Source organism: Carassius gibelio, chromosome A2 (genome assembly GCF_023724105.1).
Source record: "Carassius gibelio isolate Cgi1373 ecotype wild population from Czech Republic chromosome A2, carGib1.2-hapl.c, whole genome shotgun sequence".
NCBI lineage: Eukaryota > Metazoa > Chordata > Actinopteri > Cypriniformes > Cyprinidae > Carassius > Carassius gibelio.
Window position 1 is genome coordinate 3925977 of NC_068372.1, and position 18273 is coordinate 3944249.

Sequence of the window (18273 nt, forward strand, 5' to 3'; positions counted from 1 at the left end):
TATTAGCTTGGTTAGACACTTAATCACACTTGTTTAAATAATCTGGCTTTGTTCAATAATACAGTACTGTTATAATAAACTTTAGTATGCTAAATGTTGTATTGGGTTCAATAAGTATCAGCATGACCTGGATAAATTATGTGCTGTAAATGTGTTAAATGGGTGTAACTGCGGGAGAAATAAAGAACACGTCATTGTGTTCTTTTATCGTTAAGATAAAATATAATAAAAATAATATGAGACATTTTTCTCAATTTTCTACGTGGTTTAGTTGCATTCCTGATGAAACATGTGTGAAGTGGTATAAGCCTGTAGGAGTGAGGTTACAGCTTTAATAAGCGAGTGTGAGTCAGTGAAACTTTACTGCCACTGACAGTGCTGTCAACAAAGCATACAATACAAGTTGTATCATTTATTACTATGCATACAGTATGTTGTAAAACAAAACCTGCTGTTAATATAAGTGCAGCAAAAACATTTTGAGTTTTCATTGCTCTAAACTTGTTTTCATTTTACTGCCATTCGATAAATTGTTAAAACCTGTACTGAACATGTGAACATCCTGTTCTGATCTTTATCTTGGCCTCGTAAGCACAATAAGCACTTGGAGTATTGTTCCTCAAATTTTACCAAATTGAAATTATAGTCAAAAGTTTGCCTTATATCATACTGAGTAAATAAATGAATACAACAGTAAAGTGATAAATGTTTTTAATTGTAATGTATCATGAATATAGCAACAGATGCCATGATGCTGCATTATTTTTCCAAAGGGAAAGTACATTTCAGTTAAGGAAATAAGAAATGCAAGATCACGTTTAGTTTGCTAACAGAAATGTGCTATAAGTTTGAATAAAAGTAGCTGCTATTGAATACATGTAGTTTCTGTGTCACATTCTGTGTTTACACTTCAGTCTGCACTGAAGCCATTAGCACGTTTTTGGCATCTTCTGCTATGTCATTCAGAGCTCTCTTCAGCATTCTTGAGACTGTCATATAGGACAATCCTCCTGCCACCACAGAACCAAGTAAGGGTATGAGACTCACAACATACTTAACTGTGTTTGCACTCACAACCAGGGATTCAGCACTCGCTAAGGATAATATTGAAGCTGGGTTTATCCCACCAATCAGTGGGGACTTCATTAAACTTTTTAATTCCTCAATGGTCTTTCCAGATCTTTCACAGAGCATCTGCAGGGAAGGATCATCCAGACCAAAGACACTGTAGTATGTTTCTATCTCCCTGGTTACAATAGCTAAATCCACAGCAGCTGAAAGACCAGGAACAGGGACTGTAGCCACCAAAGCAGACAGTAAGGCAACTTTTCCAATGTTTTCCTCTAATACTTTCTTCTTTTTCTCATTGATCTCCTGTGTGATATTCGGCAAAGCCAACAGCAGCACAAGTCTCTTATGCTGTGGAAGCTCTTGCTCCATTCTCTCCTGCAGAAGATTTAAATCATAGTTGCCGAGCTCGAAGCTAGAGATCAGGAACACAACAGGATCCTCTATACCAATGTTTTTCAGACCTAGACAGAAATAGGAAAGTGCATCATGAAATAAGTCATTACATTTTTATAATAAACTATTAACAAAAACCAACCCTTTTCACAGTCCTCTCGGATGGTATCCAATGTCTTTTTCTGGTCAAAGCTTTTCTTCTTACTCTTCTTCTCAGCATCAATGCTTTGGTCAATCTTGGAACGAACAAAATAAAACCTTTTCCCCATTCTCACAATCTCTTTGGCCAGCAGAATGTGGCATTCTCTGAACCGATCTGAAGCGATGATGATGAAAATATCATAACGTTCGAACTTAACCAGTTTAAGATACTCATTGGCTTTGAAGTTTGGTGTTCCAATGCCAGGAAGATCCCACACTTTCACATTTTTATATTTTGGGTGAAAATAAGCTTCAGGCTCCATAGTGGTTTCTACAGGGCCAGTTTTAGCAGACTCCTCTTCTTCATCCCCTAAATCCCTGAATGCATTCACAAATGTGGATTTTCCAGAACCTGACTCCCCCGTCACACCAATGTTAAGTTCTACAAGATCCTGTTTTTCAAGGACTTCTTTGATCGTGTTTACCGCTGTTGGAAGGTCCTGGGTAGATATGGATTCTTTAATATGTTCGAGGACCTCCAGAGTTATTCTATCAACATCATCAAACATAGCCATCTAAAAAAAAAAAAAAAGCAATCACGTCAAATACATTAATGTTATAAAAAGAAACTAACGCTACCTTTCTTCCCCGAGATAACGAAAATTAGCAAGTATCTCTCTAAATAAAGCTTGTCAAGACGTATGATTCATCCATACTGTATATTCAATAATTTACTGTATATTCAATACAAATATATTTCACTAATTGTTCAAGCTCAAAATAAATTGCCCTGCACACTTCAAAGGAAGCAATATTCTGCTATTGCAAAGTAAACGTGTACATCAATCTAAAATTTTCTTAATTTCCAGCCATTTCCTGATTTTCAAGTATATTATGTAAATACATATGCATATTTTTATTTATACAACTGTACAGTAAGTAATGCACAAATCTATACATACATCTTCTGTTCCAGATTTGACACCATTATTGTTATTATTATTATTATTTATGTTTTGTTTTTTTGTTTAGTCTTATTTAATTGTTCTTCCTGTTCTTATATCATATGTATGTACCATGAGCTCCTAAAAAAATTCCTTGTATTTGCACACACTTGGCGAATAAAGCTAATTCTGATTTTGAAGTGTACATCTTAAATGAAAATGCACAAATAAAACAATAAATTGGTCCAACCTGAAAACTGACTAAACACGTTTTAAATCTCACCTTTGTTTCAGAGCAGAGACAGGAAGAATTATTAGACTGAGAAGACTGTGCTGTGTTTCCTTCACAAATGTGAAATTCACGGCTGTACAAAGAAAAGTAAGTTCAATCAAGAATAATGCATAATTACCCTTATAATGTGAATTAATCATCAATGTTACAATTAAAACACTCTTCTGGAAATGTGTGCATAAGCCCAGGCTGTTTAGATGATTCAGCACAAGATCCCGGTGAGAGTGTGCTTGAGTCTGCGATTGTGCTAACACCAGCCAATCGTCTAAGTAATTCAACACGCGAACGCCCTGGAGCCGCAATGGGGCCAGAGCTGCGTCCATGCATTTCGAAAAAGTTCGGGGAGCCAGAGCTAAGCCAAAGGGAAGAATGCGGTATAGATGCGCTTTGCCCTCTAAAGCGAATCTGAAGAATTTCCTGCGTCTCTTGATGATCTGAATATGAAAATATGCATCCTTCAGATCGATCGTGACAAACCAGTTGTTTGGTTGAATCTGAGACAAAATAGACTACACCATTAACATTTTGAATTTGCTCGTCCTGAGTGCAAGATTCAAACTGCGTAGATCCAAAATGGGTCGCAAACCACCGCCTTTTTTTGGTACAACAAAATAGACTCCATCTGAGAGGGGTGTACTTCCTCTGTAGCCCCTTTGGAAAAAACCCCAGTGCAGCACTGTCCTCATAATCCATGTCGCACATGTCTCCCCAAGCCATCGCCTCGCGCGGTGCCTCGGCAGCCGCAGAAGTGACACTGCGGAGGTTAGACACGGGGGCGACCTTAGAAAATACTTCTACCCTCGAGCGCAGTACTCTAAGACGCAGGAAGAAAGGCCACTAAGTGCTGCCTGAGCATGATGTAAGCCCAAGCACACTACGCACCTTTCATGAGCGTCTCCCTTTGTGATGAACCTGGTACACGGTTCCTTACACTTCCGAAAATTCATCGCATCCGCGAAAAGGAGTTAACACTGCTCGGAGAAAACCGCTGAGAATGAGAGATGATTCCTAGGCAACAGATGATTCGCTTTCCTGAAGGAAATGAAATCTAAACGAAATAGCACGCGGCACTCCGGTATATAATGTGTACGCATGCATGGGGCGGTGCCAAAGTGCTATTTGGCCAATAGGATTGGCGGGATGGTATAGGGCTTCAGACATTCGTCACACCGAGAGGTGTTCCCATACGAAGTGACCTATGAAAGGGAACTTTATTTCTCAGAATTGCATACAGGGGTGGACTGGCCATCTGGAGCAACGGGAATTTTCCCGGTGGGCTGCTGGCCAATGTGGGCCAGCCCACCCGGTACACAAATATATACATATTTTTTAAAGGACGGAAATCATAATATTACATCTCTTTTCTACACAAACAGATGAGTGAGTTCAATCGCGCAAGGAGTGTGTTTTGTTTGCATGCATGTGAGTGTTTTGCCCTCCCTCCCTGTTTAGTTTGGTCTACTCCATTGCGTATCTTGAGACACACCCCCTTTCACGTCGTCTTATTTCAAGTGTAAGTCTCTGCAGGAAAGTAATGGGAGTTACCAGGGGGCATTAGGACTGCCTATGCATAGGGGGGCCCATTAGGTTGCTTTTTATTGAAAACATTAAGCAATGGCAATCAATACCGCATTAAACTGAAGTAACTGCAGCTGCCTGCCAATCAATTCTTATTGTAAAGTACCTTACCATTAATATAAAAGTGTATTATATAATTTTTAGAAGTCGTTAAACCCATGTCAAGAAGCGGCACAAGCGGCACAACGGGATAAGGAGGGAGGATGATTAGCGAGGGAGACCCGGTTCGTCTAACCGTCACAACATATTACTGACCATTTGATCATTTAATTTATAGTCTATATTTTACTGATAACTAAACTATGTTAAAATCAATGTTACTGGAATAATTTGAGGAATGTTTCATTTTCATAGAATATGTTGTCTTTCTTAACGCTATAATGCACCTTCGCGTGAAGTGGAAAATCAATTCCTGAGCAATAGATGCCAACTAAATTAAGCACCCTCACTTTGGACAGCGCTCTTGTAACGTCGGACGTAAATGGCAGCTTGTTAAGAAACTTCCTATCGACACTTCGGGGAACACACTTAGGAACATAAAAAACTTTGGTAAGATATATCTTTCGAGGTCTTCTTAGTGTTCTTAGCGAAAGATGAATTAATTCTGTGAACGCGCATTGTCTGAAATGCTGCTCTCAGCGGGTGTTTTGAACGAGTGCGCACAAGCTCCGAACGTGCACGAATGGTTTAAAATGCTTGAATCGGCAAGATTTAGAAACAAGTGCAAAAGATCATCTACGATCCGTTTTACCCCTTCAATCGTGTGAACAACACAAATCATGTTATGAATTTTAAATCACTGTTCAAGATATACTACATATTTTGTAGCCCGACTTTTTACGATTTTACATGCCCTGCACCTCAGATCTATTTCGTTTGTGAACCATTGGTTTCCACACTGGTTTTGTTCAACAAAATAAATTATTATTTTAAAAGACTGACTCAAAAGAATCATCTGTTCACAAATCGGATCATTAACTTGTATTATTGAGTCAAAGATGATCTATTATTGAACATCTCGAATGAATAAAGACTTCAAGTTCATCTGTAAAGCACATAAAGCTATCGTTTGAGTTTATAAACTTCAATTTTTAATGCACGATTCGTATGGATCTGTTAACTGAATGTAGAGTGTGAGTGCTATGAGAATGTTTGTGTCGTGATGATATAACGGAGACCCGGGTTCGAAGCCCAGTCGGAGCGAGTGCGAGGTGTGGTGGCGAGGACCCGGGAGAGATGGGTTACAATGAACATGTATCGCTCACTAGGACTTGCTAAATGAACAGCTGCTGCACGCAGGGTTTTTTTTTTCAACGGAGGATCAGTTGTCCTATTGGTTAAAATCCCCGAACTGTTTACTTAAATATTAAATTAATAAATTATATCAAAACAGGGGCGGATGCGTTATGATGTGGTGGGCTGTGGGCCGGAAAGTCCAGGGCAACTTTTTGGTCCCAGTTCGCCCCTGATTGCATATTTATGTCTTTGTATTCTAACTTAAGCTAATTTATATCATGCAGGTCTGAGAAAAAAAGTAAAAACTACGAGTTTATATCATATATAAATATATATATATATATATATATATATATATAATGACATATAATATATATATATATAACATTCTACAAACATTTAGAATATCAGTGAATCAGTAAAAATACATTGCAATGGAGCTGATTGGTCCGTGTATCATCCGATCATTCAATTATTCCATTTAATCTGGCAAACCAAAAACGAAATAATGAATCAATATTTTGTTTATCTGTTTTTCTGTATGAACCAAATATGAAAAACTGACGTTTGTTTCATTGCTTTCAGCTCGAAACGGGAAATATAATAAACAAGGAAACCAAAGCGAAATAATGGATCAAATTTACGTTTTCTCAATTGTTCTTTATTTGTTGTAGTAGGTCTAACTATTTCCCACGGTGCCGTCCTGCTTGCTTTGCGCATGCGCAGTGGATAGTTTCAAAGGAATTGCGCTTACTTCCGTGTATTCCTCGCGGGGATAAAGAACACGTTTTTTTTTTACGATCACAGGCATAGTTACAGTATGTCCAATAACAATACAACACGCTCTTATAGATTATATTGGTTAATATAATGTAATAAACCAATCAGAGATGGTTTAAATGTCCTTTGAAATCACACTAACCACTTGTTTTGGTATGTGAGGCATTTTAAGTAGATCATTAATTATTAAATACTATCTATCTATCTCTCTATCTATCAATCTATCTATCTATCTACATACACACATACAATACAATAGAAAAAAATAATAATTGAAAAATAATACAGAAAGCTAGTGTTGGATGAAAAACTAGCTGTTAGAATAAATAAATAAAAATTTGATAAAATATAATTAGAATATATAGTGCTAGAGTTCTAGGGTCAAAGATGAAAGAGATGCGTTAGATGTTTCTTGAAGATGCATGTACTGCATGTTATATATATTTAGCTTTGCACAATTAAAAAAAAAAAATTAAAGGTGACAATGTAATTAAAAAGGTAATGGTTGACATACTGTAATAATGTTTGTTATAGTATTTTACAATTACTGTATCAGTTAAATATATTAAATCCTTTTATTATACTGAATTTATAGAATAAAACACCTTTATTGCACAGATGTACTTTGAAAAGTGCACATGTAAACAAATACTGTATGCACAGAACTACAAAGTTAAATATTTACATTATTTTACAGTTACATTGCAATCTGTACAAATAAAACAAATTAATTTATTCCTTGTGTTATGTCTAAACCTAGGATCAGCTTATCTACTGCTGTGTGCCGTTCTGCAGTTATCAAATTATTGATGTAGTATCAGGGTTGAAGTAACTATACACTTTGTAGGCCTATTGTAAATCCATGGCTTTATCAGATCTCGTCTGAATTGGCAACAAGTGAGCAGAGTTCTGCTGCCTATTTCCTTAGGTTGGAAAGGCAGCAAGTGAAAAATTATATTTAGCAGCTTTGTAGGAAAATAACTAATTACTTTAAGATAAATGCAGAGCTTTGTGCTTTAATGATTTGTATTCTTCCAAATTCTGCCAGCAGAATATTTTTATTCTTAATTCTCACCTAAAATAAATGAATAGCCTAAAGAAAACTGTAGTTTTTGTGAAGCATAAAATCAGGGTTTCATCCACATCTTTTTTTATTTAATTTTGAAATCTGAAAAATGAAATTAATTTACTCCAAACCTGCACTCACTAGAAATTATTCTATCAGTGTCATATTCTATCACAAATCATTTTTATTAACCATTTAAACAGAATGTCGTATTAGGCCTAAATATAAAACCCGATTCCAAAAAAAATTGTGACATTGTGAATAAAAACAGAATACACCATAAATGACATATCAAATGTTTAAACTGAGAAAAGGTATCAATTTAAGGGAAAAATAAGTTGATTTTAAATTTCATGGCATCAACACATCTCAAAAAAAGTTGGGACAAGGCCATGTTTACCACTGTGTGTCATCTCCTCTTCTTTTTATAACAGTCTACAAGCGTCTGGGGACTGAGGAGACAAGTTGGTCAAGTTTAGGAACAGGAATGTTGTCCCATTCTTGTCTAAGACAGGCTTCTAATTGCACAACTGTCTTAGGTCTTCTTTGTCACATCTTCCTCTTTAAAGATCTGGACTGCAGGCTGGTCATTTCAGACCCGGATCCTTCTTCTACACAGCCATGATGTTGTAATTGATGCAGTATGTGGTCTGACATTGTCATGATGGAAAATGCAAGGTCTTCCCTGAAAGAGACGACGTCTGGATGGGATCATATGTTGTTCTAGAACTTGGATATATCTTTCAGCATTGATGGAGCTCATCTTTCCAGATGTGTAAGCTGCCCATGCCACACACACTCATGCAACCCCATACCATCAGAGATGCTTCTGAACTGAGCGCTGATAACTACTTGGGTTATCCTTGTCCTCTTTATTCCGGATGACTTGGCGTCCCAGTTTTCCAAAAAGAACTTCAAATTTTGATTCGTCTGACCACAGAACAGTTTTCCACTTTGCCACAGTCCATTTTAAATGAGCCTTGGCCCAGAGAAAACACCTGCGCTTCTGGATCATGTTTAGATATGGCTTCTTTTTTGACCTATAGAGTTTTAGTGGGCAACGGCGCACGGTGGATTGTGTTCACCGACAATGTTTTCTGGAAGTATTCCTGAGCCCATATTGTGATTTCCATTACAGTACCATTCCTGTATGTGATGCAGAGCCGTCTAAGAGCTGAAGATCATGGGTATCCAGGATGGTTTTCTGGCCTTGACCCTTACACACAGAAATGATTCCAGATTCTCTGAATCTTTGGATGATATTATGCACTGTAGATGATGATAACTTCAAACTCTTTGCAATTTGTCTCTGGGAAACTCCTTTCTGATATTACTCCACTATTTTTCACCCCAGCATTGGGGGAATTGGTGATCCTCTGCCCATCTTGACTTCTGAGAGATACTGAGAGGCTCTTTTCATACCCAATCATGTTGCCAATTGACCTAATAAGTTGCAAATTGGTCCATTTAACTTTTCCGGCCTCTTATTGCTACCTGTCCCAACTTTTTTGGAATGTGTAGCTCTCATGAAACCAAAATGAGCCAATACTTTCAACATTTGATATATTATCTATATTCTACTGTGAATAGAATATAAGTTTATCAGATTTGTAAATGATTCCATTCCTTTTTTACTCACAATTTGTACAGCGTCCCAACTTTTTGAGAATCGGGTTTGTATTTATCTCATCCTTAATGTTAAATTCTTAATGATGATGATAATGTTAAATTGGAATACATGTAATAATTAAATCAGTATTAATTAAGCCTTCAGAGATAGCTGCGTCTGAAGTTGATTTTAGATGTATTAGGCCTGTTTACAGTTTAATGCTGATCAGACATGCCTTTACATAGCAATTACAACTGTATAATGAAATGAGATTAATGTTTAATACAACATTTTTAACACAGAAATATGTAATGACAAAATGAAATGATAGGCCTACTTTACGATAATTCTGAAAGTAATGTCGCCACTATGTGTCGGTAAGTCACTGTGTTAATAAAGAAGCATTTTATTCAATCTCTTCGTCCAAGATTCAGATTCTTTCAGGAATAAATTCAAGTGTCTGTGTTTAATAATTTGTCACTGAACTGTCTATAATAATAGGTCTTTCAAAGACTGATTCATATCAGGATTCAGGAATGATACATAAGTCTACGCTTGCTGTTAATTTGGTTTGATGACGTCAAGAAAATACCCCCCACCCATTCACATCTGAAAACTACTACTTATATGTAACACAATATAACTGTAAAAATAATGTAAATATGTAACTTCACATAATTTTGTACATATTTGTTTACATGTTTGCATTTAAATAAAGAAAACGCTTGACCCTCTACTTGCTCTCTGTTCGTTTTCTATCTAGCCTACTAAGATTAACAAAAACACTTTCTTTATATATTCTAAATATTTATATTCTAACTACTTGTTTTCTCTCTCTCTCTCTCTCTGTGTTTGTGTGTGTGTGTATAAAGTAGTCAAAGTTTGAAGTGGATCAAATCTTTTAATCAAAGCTGTCCTAAAACCAAAACGTATATTACTCTTTATTTCAGACTCATGGTCCATATGAAAAGAAGAAAGAATTAAGAGGAAAATACACACAGAGAATTTAAAAGACATACAAGCTTGCATTCCAATGCTTCCGCAAGCTGGAAAAATACCTTGTATCACTTAATGTAACATCATTTAAGACCATTATGATACCATTTTTTGAATCATTCAGCCGACATATGAAATTATACATACACTTCCTTAAGACAGCATGCAAAGTAGGTACATTATTAGATACAAACAATTGGCTTGCACTTGTCCACCTTGGATGTTTAAGCAAAATTCTTAGCGCATCATTAAATGCCACCTGGAGTTTTTGCATTTTAGCTTTAGCATACCTACACCATAAGTGAGCTGTATAAAAAGATGTACAGAATGCCCTAAATAGAGCTATTTTAACAGCATCAGTACACATATAAAATTTACGAGCCAGCATATTAGCTTGCCCATATAACCTACAGCACTGGCGCTGCACATCATCTTCATCATTTAAATCATTTCTAATGATGTGACCCAAGTATTTCACTTTATTTACCACATTCAATACTTGGTCATCTATATAAAAAGAAGGAAAATTTTGCTTAAGGTCCTCTTTGGTTTTAACAATCATAATCACACTCTTTTTAACATTAAATTTAATATCATGCTGCACACCATACCTTGAACATACTCGAAGCAGCTTTTGTAATCCTGCGCTACAAGGAGACATAATAACCAGATCATCAGCATACATCAAATGGTTAATGAGACTATCACCTATTAAACATCCAGTCTTACAATTATTCAACTCCACAGAAAGACCATCCATGTACAGGTTAAAAAGAAGAGGTGACAATATCCCCCCTTGCCGAACCCCATTCGTCATAAAAAACGGTTCCGATACGTTCTTACCCCATTGAACTTTTAAGGTTTGATGTACATACCACAAATATAATATTCTTATAAAGTATGGGGGAACCCCTCTTTCTTGCAATTTTAAAAATAACTTAGTATGATTTATTCGATCAAACGCCTTAGATGCATCTAAAAAGCACAAAAAAACAGTTGAATTATGTAGATTATACTTACTAACTACTTCCTTTAATGAATATATGCATAAATCAGTGCCATGCTTACTTTTAAAACCAAACTGATTATCCGTGGTTGTTAGATACTCTTTAAGCTTATCCATAATGATTCGCTCAAATACTTTAGAAATTACACTTGCCAGTGCAATTGGCCTATAGTTTTCTGTACCAGTTATTTTACCTGTTTTATCTTTAATTACCGGTACCAGTAAAACTGACACCATGGAATCAGGTAACACACCATGGACTAAAAATCCTGTAAAGCATAAAGCAAGTAACACTGAGATCCTTGGACTAGCATGCTTCAAATGTTCAGAAGTTATGCGATCTGGACCACAAGCTTTATTCTCAGCCAGTTTCTCAATTGCGTACTTGACCTCATCAATTGTAATTATCATACCTTCATCATTCGCCACATGACCAACTTTAAATTCCTTCCTCTCAACACAATTAAAAATATCTCCATAATATTTTCTCCATAAATTAACAATATTCCCCGCCCCAACAACCCCATCAATACTAGTTGGAAGTGGTATTTTACTATTATTGATAGTTTTGACTTCTTTCCAAAATTCATATACATTATTATGCTGAAAGTTCTTGGCCATTGAGTTTGCCCTTATCGACATCTCGTTCCTTTTTATATACCGTACAGCATATTTAAATTTAGCATTTGCCAGCTTCTTTTCCTCAAATTCTGGGCCATACCTAGCCTTACCCATTAAGACCCAGTTTTTAAATGCTGCTCTGGCCCGCAAATGCAGTTCATAGACATATTCATTCCATCCAGCCCTTAAATTATAATTTTTAACCCTTTTTTGACAAAAAGGTCTACTAGCATTATCCAAACAATCCATCATTTCATCATACATCAGACATAGATCATACTTGTGCTTAGGATTCTTACAATCTGTGTTATCACACATAATTGTCTCAGTTGGCACTTCCACATTACTCAACCTCTTCTCTGTCATTAGTTTATATCCCAGAAGATCATTTACTGTGAGTCTTGCCCAATGTAATCTTCCATGTTGTTCCAAATTTTCACAAATAGTCATCCCAGGTAAACTTTCAATATTTAACATAACTGAGATTGGTATGTGGTCTGTTGTGGCCAGATCATACAATATTTCAACTTTATCTAAGGAATCATGTGCATCTGCTGTACATATACAATGGTCCAGCCAAGATGTTGTATTCCATGCCTCACTGATATATGTATAGCTGTCTGCAGGCAATAATATTTGGCTGGAAAAAGTCAACTTACTATCGTGACAAAACCTAATTAGCTGTTGGCCAAACAACGACTTATGATCAGAGATATCAGCATTCATATCCCCCAATATAAATATACTTGTACATGAACTTTCCTTTATAAAAGCACTTATGAAAGCAAGCCTATTCATATATTCATCTTCATTATGACTACATTCATATGGAGTATACACGTTCAGGATTACAAATACCTTCTTATTATGTTCCACTTTGATTGCTATACACCAGTCTACCTCTAATCTAATTACACTAATCAGAGGATCGTATTTCTTATGCCAGAGTATGGCCACACCCCCTGGTATCCTGCCACGCAATATTCTCATATTCAAATCAGTTGTGGATTCTCCCACACCATGAAAATCCTCATGAAGAGAATTAAGTTTATCAAGATCTTGCTTTGATAAAAAGGTCTCTTGTAAACATAAAATATCCACATTCCCCAAAAGTTTGTCAATAACAATCCGTTGTGCTTTATCACCAGCATCCCGACCCAAATGCAACCCTCGGGAGTTATATGATACAACTCTAAGATTCATAAATCATGTTCATGACTACATTGCAGCAGACGCAAGCGCCTCAGATACCGACACACTTTTTAGACTAGGTGCTACTACGTCCACTGGGCCTAGATTTGCCCTGGGTTTGCGTGCCTCAAAAAATCGGCGTATATATATATATATATATATATATATATATATATATATATATATATATATATATATATATATATATATATATATATATATATATATATATATATATATATATCGTATATATATCGTATATATATCGTTTTGATTGCATTTGTTGATCTCATTATTAATAAAATAATCTGCTAATATAAATGTTTTAATTAATGATCTACTTAAAATGCCTCACATACCAAAACAAGTGGTTAGTGTGATTTCAAAGGACATTTAAACCATCTCTGATTGGTTTATTACATTATATTAACCAATATAATCTATAAGAGCGTGTTGTATTGTTATTGGACATACTGTAACTATGCCTGTGATCGTAAAAAAAAAAAAACGTGTTCTTTATCCCCGCGAGGAATACACGGAAGTAAGCGCAATTCCTTTGAAACTATCCACTGCGCATGCGCAAAGCAAGCAGGACGGCACCGTGGGAAATAGTTAGACCTACTACAACAAATAAAGAACAATTGAGAAAACGTAAATTTGATCCATTATTTCGCTTTGGTTTCCTTGTTTATTATATTTCCCGTTTCGAGCTGAAAGCAATGAAACAAACGTCAGTTTTTCATATTTGGTTCATACAGAAAAACAGAAAAACAAAATATTGATTCGTTATTTCGTTTTTTGGTTTTCCAGATTAAATGGAATAATTGAATGATCGGATGATACACGGACCCTGATTAAGCTGAATCTTACCAAATTCTTCTGCGCAGCAATTAGACCCTGACAGCGTCTGATCTGAAGTGAAGCTTGTGCTTAATGAAAACAAGTTCAGAGCATTCACCCAGTAAATACTATCACTTTCGTTTTCACTGCAATGGATCACAATAACACAAACCAGAGGTGTGTACATATTTGGGCGGTGTTCTTTTGTTCACAGGGGCGATTCTAGGATTTTCATTTTAGGGTGTGTGTATATATATATATATATATATATATATATATATATATATATGTATATATATGTATATGTATATATATATATATATATATATATATATATATATATATATATATATATATATATGTATATGTATATGTATATATATATATATGTATATATATATATATATATATATATATATATATATATATATATATACACACAGTACAGACCAAAATTTTGGAAACATTACTATTTTTAATGTTTTTGAAAGCATTCTGCTCATCAAGCCTGCATTTATTTGATCAAAAAGTTCAGCTGCTTAATATTTTTTCAGAACATGTGATACTTTTTTAGGATAGTTTGATGAATAAAAAGTAAAAAAAATAAAAATAAAGAAAAATAAAGAAAAAAGCAATGTTTTTAAAATATAAATATTTTGTAATAACAATATACACTACTGGTCAGTAATTTGGGGTCAGTATTTTTTTTTCTTTCTTTTTTTTAAATAAAATACTTTTATTCAGCAAGGATGTGTTAAATTGATAAAAAGTGATAGTAAAGAAAATATATTATTAGAATATATATTATTAGATTTTTTATTTTATTTTGAATAAATGCAGTTCTTTTTAACCTTTTATTGATCAAATATATGAGACAGCAGAACTGTTTCCAACACTCACAATAAATCAGAATATTAGAATGATTTCTAAATGATCATGTGATAGACTGGATGTTACATGTGACACTAAAGGCTGGAGTCACCTTTATTTATTAATATAGTGCTTTAAACAAAATACATTGCGTCAAAGCACTGAACAACATTCATTTGGAAAATAGTGTGTCAGTAATGCAGAATGATAGTTAAAGGCAGTTCATCATTGAATTCAGTGATGTCATCTCTGTTCAGTTGAAATAGTGTCTGTTTTAATTTGCAATCAAGTCAATGATATCGCTGTAGATGAAGTGACCCCAACTAAGCAAGCCAGAGGCGACAGCGGCAAGGAACCGAAACTCCATCGGTGACAGAATGGAGAAAAAAACCTTGGGAGAAACCAGGCTCAGTTGGGGGGCCAGTTCTCCTCTGACCAGACGAAACCAGTAGTTCAATTCCAGACTGCAGCAAAGTCAGATTGTGCAGAAGAATCATCTGTTTCCTGTGGTCTTGTCCTGGTGCTCCTCTGAGACAAGGTCTTTACAGGGGATCTGTATCTGGGGCTCTAGTTGTCCTGGTCTCCGCTGTCTTTCAGGTCAGTAGAGGTCCTTTCTAGGTGCTGATCCACCATCTGGTCTGGATACGTACTGGATCCGGGTGACTGCAGTGACCCTCTGATCTGGATACAGACTGGATCTGGTGGCTACAGTGACCTCGGAATAAGAGAGAAACAGACTAATATTAGCGTAGATGCCATTCTTCTAATGATGTAGAAAGTACGGTGTTATGTGAAGTGTTCCCGGTTCCGGTTTACCTAATTAATGCAGCCTAAAAATCCTTTAACGGATTTGGATATTAAAAGCATATTAGTATGTTATGTGTATGCCAGGTTAAAGAGATGGGTCTTTAATCTAGATTTAAACTGCAAGAGTGTGTCTGCCTCCCGGACAATGTTAGGTAGGTTATTCCAGAGTTTAGGCGCCAAATAGGAAAAGGATCTGCCGCCCGCAGTTGATTTTGATATTCTAGGTATTATCAAATTGCCTGAGTTTTGAGAACGTAGTGGACGTAGAGGAGTATAATGTAAAAGGAGCTCATTCAAATACTGAGGTGCTAAACCATTCAGGGCTTTATAAGTAATAAGCAATATTTTAAAATCTATACGATGTTTGATAGGGAGCCAGTGCAGTGTGGACAGGACCGGGCTAATATGGTCATACTTCCTGGTTCTAGTAAGAACTCTTGCTGCTGCATTTTGGACTAGCTGTAGTTTGTTTACCAAGCGTGCAGAACAACCTCCCAATAAAGCATTACAATAGTCTAACCTTGAAGTCATAAATGCATGGATTAACATTTCTGCATTTTACATTGAGAGCATAGGCCGTAATTTAGATATATTTTTGAGATGGAAAAATGCAGTTTTACAAATGCTAGAAACGTGGCTTTCTAAGGAAAGATTGAGATCAAGTAGCACACCTAGGTTCCTAACTGATGACGAAGAATTGACAGAGCAACCATCAAGTCTTAGACAGTGTTCTAGGTTATTACAAGTAGAGTTTTTAGGCCCTATAATTAACACCTCTGTTTTTTCTGAATTTAGCAGTAAGAAATTACTCGTCATCCAATTTTTTATATCGACTATGCATTCCATTAGTTTTTCAAATTAGTGTGTTTCACCGGGCTGCGAGGAAATATAGAGCTGAGTATCATCAGCATAACAGTGAAAGCTAACACCATGTTTCCTGATGATATCTCCCAAGGGTAACATATAAAGCGTGAAGAGTAGCGGCCCTAGTACTGAGCCTTGAGGTACTCCATACTGCACTTGTGATCGATATGATACATCTTCATTCACTGCTACAAACTGATGGTGGTCATATAAGTATGATTTAAACCATGCTAGTGCACTTCCACTGATGCCAACAAGGTGTTCAAGTCTATGCAAAAGAATGTTGTGGTCAATTGTGTCAAACGCAGCACTAAGATCCAATAAAACTAATAGAGAGATACACCCACGATCAGATGATAAGAGCAGATCATTTGTAACTCTAAGGAGAGCAGTCTCAGTACTATGATACGGTCTAAATCCTGACTGGAAATCCTCACATATACCATTATTCTCTAAGAAGGAATATAATTGTGAGGATACCACCTTTTCTAGTATCTTGGACAGAAAAGGGAGATTCGAGATTGGTCTATAATTAACTAGTTCTCTGGGGTCAAGTTGTGGCTTTTTTATGAGAGGCTTAATAACAGCCAGTTTGAAGGTTTTGGGGACATATCCTAATGACAATGAGGAATTAATAATAGTCAGAAGAGGATCTATGACTTCTGGAAGCACCTCTTTTAGGAGCTTAGATGGTATAGGGTCTAACATACATGTTGTTGGAGTAATGATGCTGAATTTCTGCTTGTAAGGAAACACTGAATGGACCTTTCAAGCTTCAATAGCTCTGAACGCCAGAGTTTTTTACATCTGTAAGACATCATACTTTTCAAGAGCCTGTTCTTAGTTCAGACAGATTCTGTAGCATACTGTTAATGAAAAGCAGTTAAGTGTCATGAATAAAGAGTGTCAGGACATTTATCAAACACAGACACTGTCTCAGTGACTGGACACAGGTTTGAAGTTACTCTGAGAACTTAGACTGAACATGCAGGCAAAGACAAAAAAGAAGTTTCCTCCAATTGGCACATGGCACGAGATACTCAAGAACACCCGGGGCCCTGCTTTTAATTTAGACTGTTTAGTTGACTTAGTTTCACATTGAAATGTCAGGCATGAGTGTAATGTTGAAGGAAATGTCCGTCATTTTTTTCTACAGTGTACGAACGATCATAAATTAATGAAGATTTATAACTTTAATACAGATCATTAAGTGAAAGACAGCAGGCTCAACACTGTTCACATTTACAATCCCAAACCATAAAGTAAAGCAAGGGCAATCATTCAGCGCTCATCAATCCTTGAGCTCTTAGGGACTTTAATTTTGAATAAATTAAGATGAATTACTGCCTTCTACTGAACTGGATGATGGAACGGGGCTTAAAGGGACAGTTCACACACAAATAAGCCACCCTAGGTTTATGCTTTATTGGACTAATGAATATCATCCATTCACTGACTTATACAGCTTAGAAGAGCCAGGAACAAAATGTTAAATTAATATAAAGGCGAAACACAAATGATCACATGAGGTCTGGGAAAGATATAGAAATGTATTTAAATGTGCTTTAAGGAGTTAATCAGATGTTAGATATTTTCTAGGTGAAATGCTAATGACCGACAGGTGAATCTTTCAGAGTTTCTAGCTTGAGGACAGTTTTCAGCAAATACAAACAAAAACTGTGCATGTTGATCTCATTTCAGGTTGCAAAGCAACATGTGATTATTTTAAAGGGGTTGATTATTTATTTTTTCGGTCACAAGTGTCCAACGTTGTTCCAAACTTCTCTTCTTGCACAGAAAACATGTTTGACATGTCAGCTTCTGTTTAGATAAAACACGATATAATAACAGATACAGTAATCGACAGATGTTTTATTTTTAATACAATTATTTTTCTTTTCTAGACTTTGTCAGCGGGATGTACACTAACTCTCAAAAGTCTGGAGTCAGTGAGACTTGTAATGTTTT

At 35.9% G+C, this 18273-nt stretch overlaps 3 protein-coding genes across 7 annotated transcripts in view; all 3 read right to left on the bottom strand.

The window, feature by feature from the left end:
* The window catches only part of LOC128022167 (interferon-inducible GTPase 5), a 53298-nt gene extending 39445 nt beyond the window's left edge, over positions 1–13853 (bottom strand). Inside the window, exon 1 of one of the 2 annotated variants that reach the window (XM_052609478.1) lies at positions 13795–13816. The gene's annotated coding sequence lies outside the window, so the exon portion shown is untranslated. Of the gene's footprint in view, positions 1–13794 lie in introns of both variants that reach the window. The other variant, XM_052609469.1, reaches the window with a different exon arrangement.
* Positions 1–18273, bottom strand: part of LOC128022199 (gastrula zinc finger protein XlCGF8.2DB-like) — a 46056-nt gene that overhangs the window by 25046 nt on the left and 2737 nt on the right. The gene's annotated exons all lie outside the window — the stretch shown is intronic.
* LOC128022143 (interferon-inducible GTPase 5) lies at positions 695–3894 on the bottom strand. The gene is made up of 4 exons (XM_052609423.1): positions 3724–3894; positions 2833–2914; positions 1607–2180; positions 695–1532 (listed from the first exon to the last, which is right to left on the bottom strand). Exons 1-4 carry the CDS (start codon positions 3786–3788, stop codon positions 904–906), a joined length of 1350 nt encoding a protein of 449 aa, XP_052465383.1. The 5' UTR covers positions 3789–3894; the 3' UTR covers positions 695–903.